Source organism: Leucopleurus acutus, assembly GCF_964270905.1.
Source record: "Leucopleurus acutus genome assembly, chromosome: 12".
Classification (NCBI taxonomy): domain Eukaryota; kingdom Metazoa; phylum Chordata; class Mammalia; order Artiodactyla; family Delphinidae; genus Leucopleurus; species Leucopleurus acutus.
Window position 1 is genome coordinate 53,176,153 of NC_139154.1, and position 23,954 is coordinate 53,200,106.

The 23,954-nt window shown below is 38.3% G+C and overlaps 1 protein-coding gene across 1 annotated transcript in view; it reads left to right on the plus strand.

The window, feature by feature from the left end:
- TTC27 (tetratricopeptide repeat domain 27) overlaps positions 1 to 23,954 on the plus strand; it is a 186,848-nt gene that overhangs the window by 103,937 nt on the left and 58,957 nt on the right. The window contains exons 11-12 of the mRNA XM_082852062.1: positions 3,186 to 3,281; positions 5,902 to 6,024. Of these exons, the coding sequence (XP_082708188.1) occupies positions 3,186 to 3,281; positions 5,902 to 6,024 (219 nt within the window). The remainder of the gene's footprint in view (positions 1 to 3,185; positions 3,282 to 5,901; positions 6,025 to 23,954) is intronic.

The window sequence follows — 23,954 nt, forward strand, 5'->3', positions numbered from 1 at the left end:
TCTCATACCAGTTTTAACTTATGACCAAGTGCCCATGACTTTCAGGTGTGAAATACATGAAATTTAGAAACTGGAGAGAGAAAATGGGAAGTGAAAGGGTAGGACACTGCTTTAGAGGTCATTTACCTCAATTTCTGGGGGTGTGTGAAAGCTTACAAAGTGCCAGTTTGTCTCTGAGCTACTGTTTCTGTCCACGTTCACACACACACGTATACACGGCAGGAGCTCGGGCTTGCTGTTCATTCAGTCCCATTCTCCTAGGACTTAATGTCCTGCCGTTGTCTTCCAGACCGCTTTGGTACAGTTTGCCCCTGAGGAATGAACCTGATGCTTGTGTTCGGCTAATGGTACCTGAAACTAGCAACCTCCTCAGATGCTTGAAATTAAACAAAATACTCTTTTGATAAAGCCATATACTCAGAGTGTTTGGAGTGCAAAAGATCATTTAGAAAATCATTTCGTAGATGAGTGCCTTTGTGTTTAAATGACTTGCTTGTTGGAGGTTGACCTAGAACAGCAGGCAGGCCACTTCACCTATCAGTACTCTTTTTCTTGTAAAGGACTCCAGTTCATTTGACTATAATGGGATTATTCCAGAATGAGTCACTAGAAATAATCCTGCTCTGAAAAACCTAGAGATGAATTGTAAATAAGTTCCTGTATTTGGAGTGAGTTAGCAAATAAGAGAGTACTTTGAATTCAGTAGAGGAAATAGACAAGTTAATTTGATGTTCTTGGTTTTATTGGTAGGTGAATCTTTAGGTGGTTGTCATATTTAAGGTAGGAAGAAGTATATTCTGTGCAGGAGTGAAAATAGGTTAGAATTCTGTTTTTAATCTTTATCATACACATGGCCTATTCGAGTTCTATAAAGCATGGCTGTACTTGTACAGGGGCTTATTTATGGTATCAGATTCAAGTAAATGTTCATTCTCTGCTCTCTCCGGTGGTCTCTGACATTTTGGAGAGTATCTGAGAGTACCAGAGACACTCTGAGGTCATCTAAAAGTATCTGAGAATATCTGAAATACATAATAAATCTGTTTATTAATAAATAAGTATTTACTGAGCACTGATTAATACGTTTTAGCTAGATGCAGTAAGTGCAGCAAACAGCGTGAGTTTTGTTTGAAAATCAGATGTCTTGCATGTAATTAAGACTTCATAAAAGTAAATGTTGGGATGTTGCTTTTGGCTTTTAATTATTAAATAAGCATTATTTATTTTTTCTTTCCAAAGGAATAAAAAGAATTTGATAAAAGGGAAAATTTGCCCCCCTTAATGAAGTAATTCAGTGAACCTTCTATTTATGTATTGTAACCATATGTATTCAGCCAGAGGTTTTTCTTCTCTTCTCTCTCTCCTACAACTAAATAGCTTTGGGCAGAAGCATGCAACCTTTTTGCTATTAAGTTTCTCTGAAGTAAGGCCAGAAAGCTTTAAAAATATTTTGATCAAGATGGTTTAGGAGTCTGGTTATGACTCAGTTTGTTCTGACTGATTTGATTGAGTAACATCTTGGATTGTCAAAGAAGTGATGTAATGAGTGTTTTCTCATTCTGCAGGGTATTCTTAGACTAACAAATATATCTCCCACCTATTATAATATAGAGAACTTCCCTTCTCCCCCAATTGAGGAGCAGTTCCCCTGCTCAGAAACTGGTCTCCTCTTACTTATAGTGGGATTTGTTAGATTCTTGTCCTTTTCTTTCTTCTGAGGAAGTTTGAACTTGCTACCTCTTACTTTTTTTTGTTGTTTTTGAAATTTTCAATTTTAATTTCATAAAAACTTGAAAAAAATTTCAAACTTACAGAAAAGTTTTAAGTACAGGACCAGCTGTCTTTTGTATCCTGAAGTTTTGGAAAGTAAGTTGCAAACATAGAGCTTCATCATCCTCAAATACATGGACGCTCTCCTACATAACTACAATATGTGCATTAACATCAGCAAATTAACGTTGACGTATTGTTGCCATCTAATCCTTATAAGATAGGCCTGTGAAAACTAGTCAATTGCCAAAAAAAGAAAATTTGAGCACTGCATTATGCAAAAAAGGTCATGATAATTCACAGTTGAGAGGTCTCCGTATAAAACAGAAAAAACATATGCGTACTGTATGGCAAATGAGGAGGCAGGTGAAGATGATCACGGTAATGGAACTACTGTCTGTGTATTTGCCTAGGACTCCCGAGCGTCTGCATTCACTTTGATGCTGAATATGTGGGGTCTTGGGATGACTCATCACGTGACTACCAGTTAGTGCCAGCCTTTGGCTTTGCATTTGGCCCTGGTACCTTTGCTCAGAGTCAGCCATCTTGGTCTTGTTGGTCTGCTTCTTGACATAGCCTCTTCGAGTTCAGTTACTTAGTACAAAAAAAAAAAGTGCAGGTATTTCAGACCAGCAGAGGGATTCCTCAGTGCATGCAGCTTGAAGCTGTCCACTGCACCTTAAGGGTGGTCTCACATGAATGAATGTCCTGCCCTATGTCTCTCTTGCTGAAGAGTAAGAGAACTCACCCTCTGATCAAATAGACACATGCTTTGATTTCACTTTATTCGTTAGAAAATTCCTAAATGAAGTTCTTCATGTAGTTTTTCTCTGATTTATGTTAGAAAGTGCCGTTGTCACAGTGACAGTATGGCTGTGAAATAGATATGCTGAAGAACAGTTTTTCTTAGAAAAAGTAAAAACGCTGATTAATAAGGCTAGTTCTTTGAAAGAACTATTATAGGAAACCTCAATTTAAAAAACTATTTCCCTGGTGGCTCAGTGGTTGAGAGTCCGCCTGCCGATGCAGGGGACAGGGGTTCATACCCTGGTCCGGGAAGATCCTACATGCCGCAGAGTGTCTGGGCCCGTGAGCCATGGCCACTGAGCCTGCGTGTCCGGAGCCTGTTCTCCGCAACAGGAGAGGCCACAACAGTGAGAAGCCTGCGCACTGCAACGAAGAGTAGCCCCTGCTCACCGCAACTAGAGAAAAGCCTGTGCACAGCAACGAAGACCCAATGCAGCCAAAAAAAAAAAAAAAATGAAATTCAAGAAAAAATTCACACATCCCATCACCTTATCAAAGTAACTTGTGTTCTTTATTGTTTATATGTCTGTATAACTTGCAATAAGAATCTTGTTTATATTAAAAAGTTATTGCACATATAGATTCTGATTATGATACATGCTCTTAAGGCTCTTGCAGACCAATTTGAAGATAAGACTACGTCTGTATTGGAACGTCTGAAGATTTTCTATTGCTGTCAAGTGCCACCTCATTGGGCCATTCAGGTATTTTTGTTGTTGTTGTCATTGGGTATGGAAAATACTTCGCATTTGAAAGATAAACGCATTAGATGTTTATGTTTGAGTTTTCAAATATTTCAGTGAAAAGAATAAAAGTATCTAGCTGAGGATTGCCAGTTACTTCAAACTGCTATTTGAGTAAAGTGATATTAGACTTTTATAACATTAAAAAAAATTTAAACTAGATCAACTAGAACCACAGAAGTCTTCATTTTCAATGTTTAAAAGCCCTTTAAGGACCTTCTGCTAAAGAATGAACCTTTTAAGCAAGTTGTGTACAAAAGATAAAGGAAAGCATTTATTCAATACTTGATATTGTGGGATACCCTTAACTACTCTCCTCTTTCTAGTGATATGAGAATACCTAGTTTAGCTCCCACACCATGGTTCTCCTGTGTAAGAGGCGTCAGTTCTCTAGTTTGTAAAATTTTAAGCACTGAAGGCCACTTAAGATATGTGGTCCAGTTTCTTAATTCTACAGAAAAGAAAATTGAGGCCCAGTGCAATTAATTACACTTTTCCAATGTTGATCATATAGCTGTTCACGAACTACATCTTTAGTTTCCCAACTTTTAGTCTAGTTTACCTCCTTTCCTGTGTCTCCATTGGGTTGTAATTATTACAAATAATAACAGCCAGCTTTTACTGCACATTTATTATGAGGTACACATTTTGTTCTGCCTTTCACACACGTTATCTTATTTTATTGCAACAATTTTGTGAAATAGCCTCATTTTACAGATGTGAAAGCTATGGTGCAGAGTGGCTAAGTGGAGTTAAATGATGCTAGCCAGAAATTTCTAGATGATTTAGTAACTATTGTCATTTTAACCAGCTTCCTGTCCTCTCTTGTGGATTAGGCACATAGGCAGTGATTTAGAACTATAAATGCCAACCCACAATTCAATGACTCAGAATCTCCATCATAAGATTCTTAGAGAGTAGGTTATATTCTCAAGCACAGGGTAAATGAGGGGGTTTATTACACATTGGGATTCATTTTATCTATTGAAGGCATCTCAATAAAACATAGGCACAAAAAAAGCTTTGTTATATCATCTCAAAAGGAGTAGCTTCTTCATCAGGAAGGTGTTAAAAATTGGAACTTTTTGGCATGTTTTTGACCCTGATCTGTGAAATTTAAGTGCTTTGTACTGTGTGATTTGTGGTGTATAAACCTCTCAGACTGTTATTGTGACAAAACATGTCTGTTGAGGGTGTAGCTGTTACTCTGTTTCTGAGCAGAACCATTAGGAAAATTAAGTACTGTTCAAATAAATTTAGGATGTAGGCTAAGTGTTTATTTTATCTGCTTAGGAAGCTGTGGATTTTAGGATATTTGGGCAGTTAGATAAACATCCTCTTTCATTAAGAAATTAAATCATTTTTCTTTCATAATAGGGAGTAACCATATCTTTATGTATTATTTTTAAAGATCAAGAAGTAACAGCATAGTTTATTATAAAAAGAGAATTCATCTTTACTGCTAGCTAAAGATCATATCAGCTTAGATGTCATAACTTTCTTCATCTATTAAATGAAAAGATTAAACTACTTACTACATGAGCATTAAGACTTATTCCAGCTCCCACATGCTATGTTCAGGTTTTGAAAATGTCCAACCACATATTCTAAAATAGCCAAATTCTCTTGTATTTCATAGGATACAGAAGAATTGGACCATCCCTTTTATTTATTTCGATAATATGTTAGCTTATAATTTTCAGGCATATTTCATTTTACTTTCTAAGTTTGTTAGTCCTGCATGTTCCATGTCCATAAGCCTCTTAACTCTTAAATATGTATTGAATTTTGAAACCAGACCTTCAAGAGTCTCACCTACTTTTTAAACCTTTTTAATATTGTTTTTCTATTCCTGCAGGTTGGATCACTTATAATATACAGTATGTTTATTTTTGAATATATTTAACCTTCACTCACCTTACCATAATTTGCACCCTTTTATCTGCCAAGGACTGGGAAATTAGAAGCTAAGTTTTTTAGGATGTGCTTAAAATAAATTAGTGTTTTCATTTTCCTCAGCTATATGCCCAGAAGTGGAATTACTGGATCATATGGTAGTTTTATTTTCAGCTTCCTGAGGAACCTCCATACAGTTTTCTGTAGTGGCTGCACCAGTTTACATTCCCACCAACAGTGCACAAGAGTTCCCTTTTCTCCACGCCCTCAGCAACACTTATCTCTTGTCTTTCTGATAATGGCCATTCTAACTAGAGTTTTAAAAATTGATTTATTGGATATCAGCTTTACAACAGAGATTGTCCTATATAGAATCTCTAGGTAATGAAGAAATACAGATTTTGCCTTTTAAGTTCTGAATTCTTGGGAAAAAATTGATATATTGAGTGTTTTGAACAGTTCCTATATTGTTTTTTAATTCCTTACCCCCTCTAAAGAGGCTTGCTAAAGTAAAGGTAAGTATTGAATGATTGCAAATTTCTAATTAGTAGAGGTTGAATTGTAGAAATTAGGCATTTAATACAGTAAGCAGATGCTTAAAATGGCAGATTGGATATACCTACAAGTGGAATAGGAATCTGTCTTTGTGTAAAGGATTGTTCATTATTTTAACTTGATTTTCTAGCGCCAGCTTGCAAGTCTACTCTTTGAGTTGGGATGTACCAGTTCAGCCCTTCAGATATTTGAGAAGCTAGAAATGTGGGAAGATGTTGTCATTTGTTATGAAAGAGCTGGGCAGCATGGGAAGGTATGTAATAGTAAAATTCTGTGTACTGGCCAGGGCCTTTCATCTTTGAGCGTCTTCTCACTTGTTTTTTAAGCCTACTTTTGCCAACAGTTCACTTATATTCCTTTTTTCACTTTTTTCCCCAGAAATCTTTTTAATGTTTTCTCTGATTTCCGTTGGGGCAGATTATTTTGTCTGCATGTGTATGTGTTTATAAAAGAGAAAAGCAAGGCCCCAAACTGATACAGTATTTGATGTTTGTGAATAAATAATGAAAGCTTTAAACACATTGCACCTTGCGATCTCTTTCCTTTATTAACTCTCCTTCTGTAGACAACTTCAAAATGAACTATTAGGAATTATTTTAAGCACCATTGTGTTGCTTTATGATCAGAGGCTGTGGGTCTGAAGGAAGGTTACCTAGGAGGGAGGGCAGCTGGCTTGGCCTGTAGAAAATCCAAAGAGTGTGACAACCCACCCCGCCTTGGGGCAGAAGAGTTGTCAAGTGTGTAATGCACATTTAATTCCACCCTTAAATTGGGTCAAGAGAGAGAATGTTGCCATATTTGCATCTGTTATTAATCTATTGTTTTTTTCCCTCATAAATGAAAAGAATTTTTAAAGAAAGAAAAAAGGACTATGCAGTGTGTGTATGTTCAATGGACACATTGAAATCATTTGTTAATTTTGGATTAAAATTTTAAATGGCTAAATTTCTATCATAAATGTAGTACACAGGCAGAGTAAAACCCACAAATTGGATCATTTGTGTCTACAGTCAGCCTTTTGCCGTCACCCTGAAAAAGAGAAATGGTGGTACGTGTGTGTCTGTTTCTTAATACCTTTCTAAGTGTGTGTATTTTAGACTAATAGTAAAAGTTACATTCCTTTCACTAATCACTAATGTCAGTGAAGGTCTTTGAATTGTACTGGGTTAAGGAGAGACTACCATGGTGATAACATGTTACTATAGAAGATTATAGAATTATAATATTTTCATCCTGGGAAAGGGCTCCATAATCATCCGTTCCATTTTTCTCCTTTTCCAGGTAAGGAAAGGAGTCTCTAACGATTCGGGTTAGGTCACAAAGCTAGTTATTGATTAATAACTTAAGAGACCACATGACGTAATGGTTAAAAGCATAGCCCAGACTGCCTGGATTCAAAAGCTAACCTTGGCACATGCTAGCTTTGTGATATTGGGGCAGGTTGCTCAAACATCCCCTAGCCCCCAAGCCTCAGTTTCCTCATCTAGAGGCACATAATCTATCTACCTTACAAGTTTTCGTGGCATAATGTATGTAAACTACATAGAATGGTGCTTTCCTCATAGTGCTGTGTGAGTGTTTGCTGCTGATTCTAAGACATAATGTTTTTCACATTTTAACGTCTTTGAATTTGGAATATATCTGTTGCTTGATGGCATCTGTCAGTCGCTGTCAGTCAGGTGGCCATTTGGCCAGGTTGTAACTGCTTGTGCTTGTACAAGTTTAGTTGTAGCTATACTTAGTATCATCATTTCAATTGAGTTATGTACACAGTGTCAGCTCTACATATGTTGGGTTTAATTGCCATTTAAGATATCTTCAAAAAGATTCCCTTATGATATGGCGTTGAAACACAAAGTTATTGAACACACAGTAAAGGACCAAAACAAGGTCAAGAGATGTGAATTTAGCATTAGTGAAGTAAACATGTGCCATTGGCAAAATCATCACAGTTCCATTTACTTTTCTTTAATAACACTAAATGCTTTATGGCAACCAAGAAAGGAAGACATCCCAAAGTAAATGAAGCTGTGTTTTGTACTGAGATCTGTGAAAAAATGGTTGCCACTTAAAATTTCAAGCAGTGTATTGAGGGCAGGAAAAATTGCCAAATTTTTCTGAATAGATTTAAAAAATATCAAAGCACTGAGAGGCTGATGTGATTCATCCATGGCATTGTGTCATAATTTAATTGAAAGCGTTTTTTCTTTTTTTTTTTTTTTTACGGTACGCGGGCCTCTCACTGTTGTGGCCTCTCCCGTTGCGGAGCACAGACTCCGGACGCGCAGGCTTAGTAGCCATGGCTCACGGGCCCAGCCGCTCTGCGGCATGTGGGATCTTCCCGGACCGGGGCACGAACCCGTGTCCCCTGCATCAGCAGGCAGACTCTCAACCACTGTGCCACCAGGGAAGCCCGCATTTTTTCTTTATTAGTTAAGAGTTAGTCTTACTATTGATGGCATCTCACATTTGATGAAATATAGTATTATGTTTCTTCAGGGACTTAAGTTTTTTTTTTTTTTTAGTGCCTATTGTCTGGCACACAGGTAGTACTCAGATATTTGTTTAACAGAGAAATGAATGGATGAATGAATGGTATCTTGACTCCCAGGATACCATTGATATAGTTCCCATTGCATCATTCTTCACATCGGTCAGTGAACAAATAATAACTGTATATAAAAATATGGAAATTTTTGAAATAGTGAGTTTTGAAATAATTAAGCAAGTTGGTGAATCACAAATACCCAAAGCACATTTTGAAATATTAAATTTATTTAATTATTTTTAGAAAGTATGGAAAGTAGAGACCTTCTCTTATTGTAAAAAAAAAATATATAATGAGTCCATTCCTTTGGATGGATGGCCTATGGAATGGATTTGACTATGTTTCCTAAAGTAGTTGTGGTATTATTATTTTTTAAATTTGCACATAACCTTATAAGAAATGTCTTATAGTAATGATAAACTCCTATATTTTTAATCACTCTATAAAATGTGCATATTTTAATTTTTAGGAATGTATAGTCATTTACTTTGTCCCAAGTCTTTTGTGAGTTACAGCCAAACATCCTTCAAAATCTTGATATTAGCTTTTTATTTGCCACATAAAAGACTTCCCTTACCTGTTTTTCTTATGCTGTATTTACAGATCAGCTTAATCATAGACCCTAAAAACGTTTGCGTCAAGTTGGAAGCAAATGTTTTATTTCTAAAACAGCTAAGATTCTTTTAGTGTTTGGTTGTGTGCCAGTAGTTGTCACCACGTTTTGATTTAAGTAGAAGTTTGTGAAATTTTAATCCTTGCATTTAGTGCTTAATGGCATAATTTATTTTTGAAAGGCAAATTCGGAAAAGTATCTAAGTCTAATTATTATGCTCTGGTGCTCATGTTTGCACCCCACTAGTAAGATCTCAGACTTTCTAATTTAGAAACTACCTACAGAAATTCTCGTTATTTAATGACCACTGGCAAAATAGCCAAGATTAGTTTTGCTTGACCTTGGGGTCAGAACTGGTTCTCATCTGCTAGCATTTAATTTTTTAAGGCTATTTGGCACACTGCAGTTTCCCCAAGGCTTTTCTATAACAAAAGTTTTATTTTGTTGCTCAAATTGGGTCCATAAGTGAAAAGACAAAAGACTGAGCAGGCGTAAGCTGCCTGGAGAGGGCAGGGGGGAAGGAAGTGGAGAGATTCAGGTTGGGACCTCTCTTATTTTCTCCTGTTTCTAGGAAACAAGGCTTACCTGAGATGCAGAGCCTTATCTTTCATTATGCTACAGTTGCAGATCATCGTAGCCTTTGGGCTTTAACATTTTTTTCCTTTAAATTGCCAAGTAAATCTTTTATTTCTAAAACAGCTGAGATTCTTTTTAACATTTGGTTGGGGTTTTCTAAGATAGTTTCTTTATATGATTTAAGAGAGTTCCCACATGTTCTTTTCTCACACTACAGTCGAGTAAGCTTCCTAAAAGGCAAATCTGATCATGTTGTTCTGACTCTTCAGGAACTTCCCTGTGTCTCCAGGATTAACTCAGAGCTCTTTAGCGTGAATGGTCTTCACTTCATGATCTGACTCCTGCTTACCTTGCTAACTGCATTGTCTACCTACTTTTTTTTTTTAATATTTATTTATTTATTTTGGCAGCGCCAGCTCTTAGTTGTGGCATGTGGGGTCTTTGTCGCCACACATGGGATCTTAGTTGCGGCATGGGGGATCTAGTTCCCTGACCAGGGATCAAACCCGGGCTTCCTGCATTGGGAGCACCGAGTCTTAACCCCTGGACCACCAGGGAAGTCACTACCTACTCTTTTATCTCTGCTTTGCCCCCCTTTGTACTCACTCATCCAGGTTGTGCCCAAAGTTCTGGTAGGACTAAACTACTTGTAATTCTTGAATTTTCAGCATTGTTTGACCTCAGAACCTTTGCACATGCTATTGTCTGTCTAGAACTTGTCCTCCTTAGCTCACTCCTTATTCTTCAGATGTCTCTTTGGTGATTGCTTCCTACAGTGTACTTTCCCTGAAATCTCCCTTGAAGATTTGGTGATATTCTCCTGTGTGCTCCTATAACACCCAGCAGTGCTTTTATCCTTCATGTGCTGGCTTAGCTCACCTGCTAAACTGTAAGCTGTTTAAGAGCCAGACTTGTGTCTATATTATTTATAGCTGTCTCGCCAACACTTACCACAGGCCTGGAGCCTAGGGAGAACTTAAATATATTTGCTGAATGAATGATTAGTAGGTGTTCGTAGAATAGTGATTGCATTGAAGCAAATCTCCAAGTAGACACTCCTTATGGACTTTACATGTGGTGAAAGATACCTCTCCAACCCCTGCTATATATTTTCTCTCCAAAAACAAATTATAACATCTCACCCCTCTCATTTCAACCTTTTAATTTTAGGAATAGAAATAGGAGCCTTCGAGAACTTTAATTTTTGCTCTGCAGATACTGTGAGCATGCTGTTATTATGTAATGCAATTTTGAGAGCCTTTTATGTACTACATTCTTTATAGAATTATTTTCTCACTGTCATTTAATATTTGTAACAGCCTACAAAGTATGAATTGTTTTTGCCACTCTACTGATTAGCCTTAGTAAGTGGCAGATTTTGGAATCCAAGCTCAGACCTTCCTTTCCTCTAAAGCCCACACTGCTTCCCCAGCATCTGCCCCCCATCCCGGTTGTTGTTAATCCCTTAAAATTTGATGGTCAATTTATAAGTTAAAACCTGTTGTGTTCAGTTGAATGAGGAAGATAGGCAAAACAACTGAAAATATAACTTGGTGTACAAATAGGAGATGATCAGCTAATTGGATAACAAGGGCTGTTTTTAATTATTCTGTTTTATCTTGGACCTGGAATATTTATGTTGGCAGGTACCCTTTGAAAAATCAAGCCAGAGCGTGGTGCAGTTACACACATAAATGTAAAGAGCAGTTAGTGAATAGTTGGCTCAGTCAGAGAGTGAGTAAGACTAGGCATCACCCCACGGAAAAGGGGAGTGAGCGACTGGGCTGAGATGAAGTGTTTTGTACTTTTCACCTCTCAGTTGCCTCTCACAGAACAAGAATGTAGGCTAGGGATAAACTGCCTTTCTGCTAGAAGGATTGTCTGTGACAGCCATAAGAGTACAAGGTTCTTTGGTGCTCTCTTAGTTCTGCCCTCTCGTCCCATTCACTGTGTCAAGGGCAGTAGAGAACCTTTCCAGTGGTCCAGCTCCCTGTTTTTGAGAAACAGTCTCTGCAGTAGTAAAAATTAGAATCCATTTTCGTCTGTGCTTCAGAGGAAAAGACTGAGTTAGACTATGCCCAAAGTTGTTTGAGCTGTACGCACAACACACACACACACACACACACACACACACACACACACACACACACACACACTTTTGAAAACCTGAAGCTATTGTCAGATGGCCAAATCTAATTCATAATATGACTTTAAATTCTTAGGCTGCCATTTATTGGTCCCCTTGGAGCAAACCTCTACTTGTTAAGCCTAATTCTGTCATTTCTGTAGTCCTCAAATGCACTCGTTATAATTAGTACCATCTCTGGGTCTAGAGCTCATTTCCCCACCTTCATTTTTTTGCCAGGAGAGCTTCCTGTAGTTGTTGGTCTACCAATTCCCCTACCTACATACTGACCAGATGCAGTGTCAGATGAGGGCCACTCTTATCGCACATTAGAATTTTTAATTCCTTCCTCTCATTCACAAAATCAAGGCCCAAATCGCAGCCAGGAAGGGCAGTTTGTTTTGATAATTCCTTCTGACTCAAGTAGGAATACTTTTCTTGAAATGTTTTATTTTTCTTTTTATTAGATACTGAACTGAACTTTCACCCATATTCTTTACCCCAAATGCAGGGCCTTGTCTCTGACAGGGTGCTTCCTGGAATCCTAGTGTGCTTAGGGTAGGGTCCCTGCTTCAAACCCGAATATCCCATATAACAGCTTGTAAAAAAATATACCTTCATAAATGTAAGTGAGTCCCAATATGGCATATTTTTCACTATATTAACTTTTTTCTTGCATATATCTAAAATTCTCAGTTACCTCTCAACACTGGACTGTTTGATCAAAAGGTACATCACCAGGGTACGGAACTCAGGCTGTCAGTTTTGCTCCTCGGTATTTTTAGTCCTAAGGAGAGTCACTTCTTAGGTGTGATCACTTGCATGAGAAGGGCCTGTGAAATTCAGATTCTGCTGTATGACCTCTCTGTTTGCTAGGACTAACTTGTTGTTAGATCATTCCTAATTTAGTCATGCTCAGTGTTGATGTCAGCCAGAGCATGTCCCCAAAATGTTCTCCCTTTGTTCTCAATAGGAAGAATCTTTTATGTCTCTATTTAGAATCTGAAGCCCTTTGTGATTTCAGTGTTAGTTTCAGTTGAATTCATCCAACATTTATAGAGTACCTGCTCTGTGCTGGGCAATGGTATTCCAAAGATGAGAATGAGAAAAAAAGTTACCTCCAAGGAGCTTATAGTCTGATAGTGCAGATATTTGTGAGCAGAATACTTTAGTATAGTGTGACAGATGCTAAGATGGAAGTGTGTAGATTCCAAGTTCTACTTGGCCAGCAAAATATTTCTGCCACTGCTATCCTTCTATAAAGCAACATTCTACTCAGTTTGTATCTTGTACAGATTCTTTCTGTGAGATCTACAGGGCCTCCTCCTGTGATTCCACACATTTTCATAAAAAACTGATGTTTGGTTGAAATCAGCCTTGAGTGGAAAAATTCAGCTTTAACCTTGTAGCATCAGTACTTTTCCCCTTTGTCCTTACTTCCTCCAGTCCTGTTACATGAACACCTGGGTTACATGAACACCTGGGTTACATAAACACCTGTTTAACAGTTGACAACAGCAATTTTTCTGTCTTTGGAGAAACTGTACACAGTGACTAATATGATTATTTATAGAAAATTTTAATGTTTCTAGAAGGTGTGTCAAGTTTCTATCCTTCTTCCTAGTAGTGAAGCCTCAAGCATCTTGCTTTCCAGTCTGGTTTTCCAGTGGAGGGATTGAGAAAAAACACAAACATTAGTTTAGGGCTTACTGTGTGCCTGACAAAATGCTAGGTACATTTCACATCTAATTCTTCATCTTAATTTTTGGATATAAATTTGTTATTTATTTATTTATTTGGCTGAGTTGGGTCTTCATTGCTGCGCGCGGGCTTTCTCTTGTTGCAGCGAGCGGGGGCTACTCTTCATTGCGGTGCGCAGGCTTCTCATTGCGGTGGCTTCTCTTGTTGCGGAGCACAGGCTCTAGGCATGCGGGCTTCAGTAGTTGTGGCATGCAGGCTCAGTAGTTGTGGCTTGCGGGCTCTAGAGCACAGGCTCAACAGTCGTGGCACACGGGCTTAGTTGCTCCGCGGCATGTGGGATCTTCCCAGACCAGGGCTGGAACCCGTGTCCCTTGCACTGGCAGGTGGATTCTTAACCACTGCACCACCAGGGAAGTCCCTCACAGATCTTCTTATTGTTCGAAGTCTATAGAATGAATTATGCAACACAGTTTTCTAGGGACATGTTAGGGCCCTTTTGGTTTTAAGAGAACCAACATATACTAGCTTAGGCAAAAAAAGGAATTTATAGGTTCATGCAACTGAAAATTCTAGTAGACCCATCATGATAGCCGTATCCAGGGGCTGAGATGATGTTATCTCTCAAAGAGCCAGACAAGATGGCCCCTGGAAGCTCAAGGTTAGTAATCCCATTGGAAAAATACAGTCAACTCCATGGCTATAACAGAAAAGTTCTGAACTGCCTGAGGCATGTGCCCTTGCCTCTAATAGGCCCTACCTGTACCACATGGAATGGTTTCCCCTCAGGGAAGGGGAATCAGAAGATCAGAGAATAGAGCTGAGCAGGAAAAAGAGCAGTTGATGTCCACTGTAGGGTGGGAGTTTAATTTTCTAAATCTGAAGTTGCAAGAGGTATTTTGTTTGGCTTACATAGTGTTTTGAAAAAAAATTAGAGTAAGCATTTTCAGGCAATTTCATCTAAAAATCTAGATTTCTTCTCTTAAAGAATCAAATGATGTGGAAACATTGGGGCAAATTCCCATATTCTTGTGCTAACTGGCTGGAGTTGAGGAGTGGCTCCTTCCTTTGTATGTTCAATCGCCAGCCTACTTTATTCATTCTCAATAATTGGCAAGAATCTCTGGGCATTTGAGTGAGTGACCCTTGCTCTAAGCACTGCAGGTTTTCCTGGTAGAGTAAGGAGAGTGTTATTCCAGCCTTAATTCATAAGGTTCTGTGTAAGTCTTGGCTGACTTAATTTTATGCTGAGATTCACTGTGCCTAGTCATTGCTGTAAAGTTGTATTAAGAATAGTAATTAGTTGTGTGGAATTACAAAATAAAATAGATATGTAAGATATGTATATATGTGTGGGTAAGGGAATGGTCTTTGAGGTTTGCAGGTTCCTGTAGGCACCCCAGGTTCATTGCAGCCATTTGCCACTTGAAGTATGCCTTTGCATGTTTGGGAATGTATTTTTATCCTACTTCATAGATGTTAAGATGACAAATTTCTTGTATTGTGTAAGAACATACATCTGTGTTTTCCAGTAGGGAAGCCAGAAATACCAAAGCTTTTCACATTCTGTGAAGATTTCTGACCACCCACATTTTGACACTGCGGAAGTGATATTACAAGCCCTTGTGCTTTATTTATGTTCACTGGGCACATCTTTTTTAGTTCTTTATTTGGTAATAAATTATATAAATTGAGTGGATAAGTGGAGGAGGGAAGAGAAAATAGAACATTTTGGAGAGAGTGAGGAAGACTGAGGGTGTGACTAATTGAAGAGAGCAAATATATTGCCTGCAAGCATTGCCCTTGGGGGAGATAAGTCTGTCGGCAGGATGAAGAGGTGTAAGTGCTCAAGGAGAAAGAATTGACTTATCTAAAGAAACGTGGGATAGGAATTTGAGGAAAAAAAGAGGCCAATTTAGACTAAGCAGAGTCACTGCTCTAGTGTTTCTTACCTTCTTCTGGAAGCTGCCCCACTCTCGCCCTCCAGACCCATCTTCCAGAATTGATATTATTTATTATTGATATATACGTATTTATAACTGTAAATTTTCCTCTAAGCACTGCTTTCACTGCATCCCATAAGTTTTGGCATATTATACATTTGTTTCCATTTATCTCAAAGTGTTTTCAATTTCCCTGTGATTTCTTTTTTGACTTACTGTTTATTTAACAGTGTGTTGTTTAATTTCCACATATTTGTGAATTTCTCAAATTTGTTACTGATTTCTAATTTCATCCCATTGTAGTTGGAGAATATCCTTTGTGTGACTTCTACACTTTCAGATTTATTGAGACATTTTATGACCTAACATATAGTATATCTTCTGGAGAATGTTCTGTGTGCACTTGAGAAGAATGTGTATTCCACTGTTGTTGGACAGAGTGTCCTTTAAGTGTCTGTTGGGTCTAGTTGGTTTATAGCATTGTTCAAGTCTTCTATTTCTGTCTTCTGTATAGTTGTTCTATTCATTATTAAAAGTTGGATATTGAAGTCTCCAAATATTATTGTTGAATTTGTATTTCTCCCTTCAGATCTGTCAATTTTTGCTTGGGGCTCTGTTGTTAGGTGAGCATATACTCGCAACTATTCTATCTTCTTGATGGAGTGAATATTTATCATTAAAATATGCCTTTCTTTGTTCTAGTAACAATTTTTGTCTTAAGGTGTGTTTTGTCTTATATCAGTATAGCTACTCCAGCTTTCTTTTGGTTACTGTTTCCACGATGTGTTATCTTCCTTCTTATTTTTTAAAAATTTTCAATCTGTTTGTGTCTGAATCTAAAGTGTGTCCCTTGTAGACAGCATTTAGTTGAATCATAATTTTAAAATCCTTTCTGCCAATCTTGCCTTTGATTGGAGTATTTAATCCCTTTACATTTAATTTAATTACTGATAGTGTAGGATGTATGTTGGTCATTTTGTTTTCTATATGTCTTTTTTATTTCCCCATTACTGCCTTCTTTGTGGCTAAATGGTTGTTTTCTACTTCTAGTATACCATTTTAATTCCGTTGTCATTTCTTTTACTTTTTTTCTTTTTGAGTTTCTTAGTCCTTGTACTAGGCATTATTTAAAATAGCAGATTTTAAGTGTCTTTTAAGTCCATCATATGGACATCCTCAGGGATGGTTTCTACTTTTTTTTCCCATGTAAGGGCCATACTTTCTTGTTTCTTTGTGTAGTTTCAGATTGGTTAGCTTAATGGTCAGCTAATGATTGGACAGAAAATTCCTTAAATGCCTAAATTAAGAAGTCTCCCAGTCTTTGATGGTGGGCTCTAGGTGTGTGTGTGTTGGGGTACGCTTTCAGCGCTTAGCCAGGCAGTTGACAACTCTGCCTTAGCATTCACTAACTGCTTGTGCAAAGCCTCAGGGTCATCCTGAGGTGAGAGCATAGGGCCTTCTCAGGTCTTTCCTGAACATGTGCACAGCCCTACACATGCATGGACTTCTAGATTCACACCAATATGGTGGAGTTTTCCAAAGCCCTTATGTATATCTCATTCCCTTATTTTCCTTTAAGTGTTTTGTATAGCCTATTGTTTGCCCCAGCTGTTACTACCTCAGGCAGCTGCAGAATTAATTAATTGTCTCTAATTGTTTTTGACAAAGGGTAGTCACTGGACAAGTTCAGAGTTAGGTTAAGTAAAGACAGCTTTGCAAGTGGGCTCTTCCAGGGAACCACCAGACAGTTTTCTGGGAATGAAACTTCAGAGGAGCTCCAAACCCATTTTGTTCCCTCTGGTGGCTGCTGGGCTGATAATTTTCCCATGATAATATGCTGTTGGTTTTCAAGGCTAGTGCAGAGCTGGAGAAGAGGGAATAGGAATGGTACATGTTAAAATGACACAAAGCTTGCTGTTCTTACCAAGAGTTTTATCATTTTCTTGAATAAACACTCCCTGGGTTATTTCAAATCTTTGATTAATTTCCAGAGTTCTGAAAAAGTTGATTCTAACACTTTTTTCCAGTTTTCTTTGTTGCTTTTGTGGTGCAGGGAAATTTTAGAGGTCCTTATACCACCATTTTTGCTGATGTGAAAATAGGAAAAGTATTGAACCTGAAATCAAGGTCCTGTTTTTCAACTTAGTAGGTTTTGGTTTGGGGCTTACCAGTTGATCAAGGAATCTAAACTTGTATTTGTCTTAAAAATGGGCATATTAGTATCTACCTCTCAGAATTATTACAGAGGTTAAGTGAGATAATGCATTTAATAATGTGCTGAATAAAAACTAATCTGTAAATACTGTCAGATGGAAGGACACGTAAGGCATTTAAAAGGAAAAATGAAAAAAACAATTTTATCATTCAGGTTTTGTTTATGAAAGCAGAGCCACTTTGAGTATTTTGGGGAATAGAGGTTTGCTAAAAGAATTAGATATTACACACATGTGGGAAGGAAAATGAAGGAGTGAAAGAGGGAGTTAAGAGGATCAGGGAAAGAATCATTTAACGATCCACTTGAAGCATTGGCACAAGTGCATCAGTCAGAACTTACAGGGGAATCTGAGAAGCCACGTACTTCCAGCCATTGCAATGGGAGGATGAAGAAGGAACTTGTGGAGAGGTCTGTGGAAAGCTGTTGGATCTCTGTAGCTACAAGCTCCGTGGGTCCAAAGTGAAGTGTCTTATGGTGGGCCCGGGATTGCTATTGGTTGGCAGGGCCAGCAAGTGGAAAGACAAGGTGGACACATAGAGCATGGTCGAGCTGGGATCTTCAGGACATCTCTGCCTCTTGTTTGATGTCATATTTAACCATGGCAACCTTCCAAGAGTAAAGGATGTTTGTTGCTTTACTTCTGCCTTTCAAATCCTTAGCAAGTTTCCCTTCTGACCAACTCTAAGACGAAATCAGAAGGGAAAGGGATTTTAGGAAACGGAGTTCCCAGCTTAAGCAAGTACATAGCATGATCTGGTACATATGACTATGCAGTGGTTTAGTCCTTTTACTTGGGAGTTTACTTATTTGGAAAGTGACAAACTACTAATAGGCCCAGAGTATTGTATTTTTTAATACAATTAATTAATTATTTTTTATTTTTTTGGCCAGTTTTTTGGATCTTAGTTTCCTGACCAGGGATCAAACCCACTGGACTGCCAGGGAATTCCCAGACACAGAGTATTTTATAGATTGTGTTGTATACGTAAAGAAGAATTTCTGATTTGGGGGGAAACGTACAGTTTCTTCAAAAGAGGTTTAGATATTGAAGCATTCTTAGGGCATATAAGAACATAAATAACTAGAACTAATAACAAAAATAACACGTAAACATTTATTTTACATATCTTGCTTTATTTAATAGATGAGTTCCTTCTAAGGAACGTATAAAATGAATTTTTATAAATGAAAATTTTCCTAATAACAAATTACAGTGACAAGAGTATATAATTTCCAATTGGTTTTTGGTTGACATTGGCATATAATTTTTTATTTTAGTTTCTTGACCTTTTTTATTAGCATGATGTCATCAAGACTGGTAAGGCCTAATGGAATAGTGAGACAATCAAGGTACTTGCAGACTGAATTATACCATAAGTCTATGAAATTCTGAGGAAAGACAGGGAAGTCTACTTTTCTCTGTGCTAGTTAAAGCCCACTGCATTTGATGTTGCCTGGCTATTGGGTAGAGAAAAATGTATTTGCTGTATCAGTACCTGCTTAGCATATGTCAGGGGCCGTGATTATTTGCTACAGTAAAGAGATCATGTCTGGAACAGTAGCTATAATTAGAGCACCATTACATTAAGTTTATAATAATCTATGACACTTTCCAGGACCCGTCTGTGTTCTCAATTTAAATGGGTAGGTTAAACGGCCCATGCACACACGTACAAACACACACACTTTGCAGTGTCTCTCAAGTTTTTGATAGTGGCGCACATGTCTGTGGTTTATATGGATAATGCGGTGTTGCTTTGGGTTTTCTCTTTTAATGAGGAGAAGCAGCTTCGGAGGCTTTCACTTGGCCCTTTATTGGCCCACAGTAGCACTCACTGTGGACTCTGCTTGTTGCTGGATGTATGTAATTCAGCTCTGTATTCAACCAGGGAAGTAACCACTGGGTGGGTTCGGGACTTAGTCCATCCCATGGTAGGCTTAGTATCTCCCATAAACCCGCTAACTCAACATGGTGATATTCTGGGTCCCCAGGGATTAGCAGTAACTAAGAGCTAATCAACCCTGAAAAGAGGAGCTATTTCTTTTTCCCCAGGATAAAATTACCTGGTAAATGGTTATAATTACTTATTTAGGGAAGAAGAATTGTGGTATACACGTGTTATGTTATCACAGGGTCCTTTCTCACCAGTACTGAGTTGCTTGCTTATGTATTTGTTTGCTTATAAGAGGCTCTGAGTCTGTGAAATGACTCAGGGATAGGAATTGGGTGAGAGACAGTGTGTCAGCATGGTGATTCAGGTCAGACATCTAGTCTCCAAATCTAGATTTTTTTTTAAGTCTTACGTAGATCAAGTTGTACTTAGTTGGCTGTTTATCTAATTTGGTTAAAAATCTTTATGATCAGTTGGCCATCACCTATGATCCATGCTAGTCACACCATTCTACTTATCACTCTGGATGTGCCTGTTACAAAGAACTGTGTTCGTCTTGCTTCCAGGGGCTATCAGCAAGTCTCTGCTACCTTGGCTTCTGATCATCCCCACTGAAATCAGGAAGCCCATTTAACAGAAGGACCTCTCGGCTTTACCCCCAGCTTACATAGGATATCTACTATAGCACTTTTCAAAATGCTGATACTCCCAGGTATAATGTATTTCTCAAAGTCAGGGTGAAAGGAGTATCCCCTTGGCCTTAATGGGGGACACAGGTAGGGTGGGTAACAGGTTGCAAATGCTAAATTAACAACAACCTTTTCTTCTGAGTTGTTGGATTCTTTCTTCCATATTACACCAAGGAATTTTTGGCATCTCAGCCTTCGTTTTGGCCATGTTTGAGTCTAGGTTTTAGTCAAGCAGTTGAGCAAATAGTTGGAACCATCCCCAGCTGCTTGAGTTAGAACTGTGAATCAAAATTTTCTGATGAGTGTCTACATTAAGCTGATTTAAAATTATGATCCTCTTTGTCTATGGTCTAGCTCCCTTAGAATCTTTTTCCACATGGTCCCAAGGTTTTCTCTCTAGAAAGTAACAAAATCTTGCAGTTCTTTTTGTGTATAAACCCATTTACATGTCTGGAGGCAATGAGGGGTGGGAGGGGTTAGGTAATAGGAGAGAATTGGCATTCTCTTGCAAAGTAACTCCTTGAGGTGTAGTTGTTACACTGTCCTTAAGCAAGGTAGCACTAGTTTTATCAGATAGGGGAGGGTTGCCTCTGCTGGCTTAGGAAACTCCATAGAATCTGGGGGTTTTCTGTTATCTGAATCGTCCCAAATGTCTCCATTTAAATTCTTGGGTCTTGCTCTTTTATAATCAGTGCCCTCTTCTCCTGGCCACGACGAAGTAACTGGCACTAGAGTAACCCTCTCGCTTTAAACAACTGTTGCAGTTATTATTGGTATATAACAAAACACATCAAAGCATAGTGGCTTAAAACAATAGCAGTTGTTTATTTCATTGTTTCTGGGGAACAGAAATTTAGGAAGGCCACTTGTGACATGAGAAAGGTGAGGTGATACAGTATTAACTCTAAATGAACTTAGATCAATTGAAGATGCACACGAGTAGCCCTAGAGCAATCATGAAAATTTAATAAAATGATGTGTAGCTAAGAGGCAATAGAGGAAATAAAATGAATCAGTAAAGCATATTTGATTAACCCAATCAAATGCCCTAACTTTCACATAGAACTAGTGAAACTGAATTCATCCTATATTGTAATTCAGCAATCCTACAAGAGCAATGCCTGCATCTGATTTTTGCCTGTACCAGCTTGGCAGCGACAAGGAAAACAAATTCTTTTAGGAAATTATAGAAATTCCCTGGTTCTCTGGCCTTGAGGATTTAAAACACTGAGTGTCATTTTCTCTTTTTGAGCTGTCCAGTGAACTTAGGAGCAGCTGACCTACCTCACAGTCTTGCGCTCTCTCACAATGTCCTGTCACTCAAACTGCATAAGCCTTGCATTAGATCGGTGCTTCATTCTAAGTTACCGCAGGTGATAATTTAAGTAATCCTTTCATCACTGGATGTCATGGACTAGTGACGTTAAACCCTGTCATGATCACTGGATCCTCATTGTCTTCAACTCCAACCAGATCAGATAACCAATCACAAAATTTCAAGTTTTTTTTTTTAAACATCTTTATTGGAGTATAATTGCTTTACAAAGGTGTGTTAGTTTCTGCTTTATAACAAGGTGAGTCAGTTATTCATATACATATGTCCCCATATCTCTTCCCTCTTGCATCTCCCTCCCTCCCACCCTCCCTATCCCACCCCTCTAGGTGGTCACAAAGCACCAAGCTGATCTCCGTGTGCTATGCGGCTGCTTCCCACTAGCTATCTATTTTACGTTTGGTAGTGTATATATATCCATGCCACTCTCTCACTTTGTCCCAACTTACCCTTCCCCCTCCCTCCCCGTGTCCTCAAGTCCATTCTCTAGTAGGTCTGCATCTTTATTCCCATCCTGCCCCTAGGTTCTTCATGACCTTTTTTTTTTTTTTTTTTTTAGATTCCATATATATTTGTTAGCATACGGTATTTGTTTTTCTCTTTCTGACTTACTTCACTCTGTATGACAGACTCTAGGTCCATCCACCTCACTACAAATAACTCAATTTCGTTTCTTTTTATGGCTGAGTAATATTCCATTCTATCTATGTGCCACATCTTCTTTATCCATTCATCTGTCGATGGACACTTAGGTTGCTTTCATGTCCTGGCTATTGTAAATAGAGCTGCAGAGAACATTGTGGTACATGACTCTTTTTGAATTATGGATTTCTCAGGGAATATGCCCAGTAGTGGGATTGCTGGGTCGTATGGTATCAGTATCAAAAAAACAAACAACCCAATACAAAAATGGGCAGAAGACCTAAATAGACATTTCTCCAAAGAAGATATACGGATTGCCAACAAGCACATGAAAGAATGCTCCACATCATTAATCATTAGAGAAATGCAAATCAAAACTACAATGAGATATCATCTCACACTGGTCAGAATGGCCATCATCAAAAAATCTACAAACAATAAATGCTGGAGAGGGTGTGGAGAAAAGGGAACCCTCTTGCACTGTTGCTGGGAATGTAAATTGATACAGCCACTATGGAGAACAGTATGGAGGTTCCTTATAAAACTAAAGTTTCACTTTTTTTCAGGAGTGTATTGACAGCAGTAACTTCTGTACCCAGTTACTGTAATGGTCACTGTTTAATTGCAGACCACAGAATCCACTCTAGCAGTTTAAAGCAGAAGTGGGAGAGTGTGGGTTTCGAGTTTTAGTGACGTGCTGTCAAGAGAAATGCCTCAACTACACTGTAAGGTCATTTCAGCAAAAATCCTGCTGTGGCTACAATCTGTTATACACAATTTGGTTGAATACATACACGTATATACATAAAAATAAATATATTAAATACAAAGTATATTGAAATGTACCTACTGAAAATATATCGAATACGGAATTATAGTTAGATACATTAATAACTGCTGTATTATCTGTGAATAAAGGAATATCATGGATTATATTTGAAAACTTCATGTTTATTTTGGCCGTTTAGGACTTGGAATTGTTTTCTCTTAGAACCTGTTTTATAAATTCTGGTTTCATTTTCAGACTAGCCTAAAAGACCTACATAACCCATACTGTATCAGAAATGCAAAAGAGGCCATAGCATCCGAAGACACTTTTAGAAGCACAGCCGTCTTTTAAAAGATTTCACAAAAATTAGACTGCTTAAGACTTAAATTATAGATATGTTGAACCTAAAGAAAATAAGATATACAGACTTTAAGATTGCCAGCCATGCAAGTTAGGGGGTCTAAACTACCATTCTAGCTACCAAAGGATGGCTTCCTGGTTATCTCCATCCACTTTGGCCAAGGCTGTATTGGCATATTTGGTGACCCCACTGCTGTTTATGTGGAAGTATTTGTATGTGAGGATGGAAAGTAGAGCTGCTACCATGCGTCTTGCCCTCTGTTGAAATTAATCAGAAATGGGGGTGGGGGTGGGTAACAGACATGGGTGGGGGAAGTGAGATAGTATATGTCACAAGTACAGAGTTAGCTTGGGTGACAAGGTGAATCCGAATTGTGGACACATGAGAATAATACCCAAGCCATGTACTGAGGATGGTCTTTAATTTCTACAGTGAATGAACTGTCTGGAAGCAGGTCTCATGTTGGCAAGGTTTTTCTTTTGTTTGTTTGTTTTTTTGGCCACGCTGCACGGCATGCAGGATCCTAGTTCCCCAACTGGGGATCGAACCGTGCCCTCTGCAGTGGAAGCACGGAGTCCTAACTACTGGCACCAGGGAATTCCAGCAGGTTTTATCTGTGAGGTGTGATGTAGTTCGGTTAAGAGGTAGGTGTTTAGCAGTGCCTATTAAATTGTACCCTCTCCCTCCTTTTATAAATTTTTCAGTGATCCCAGGCTCCTGAAGCCTACCATTTTTAAAAAGGGAAAACATACTTTTCATTGCTATTGGGTGGAGGTGAA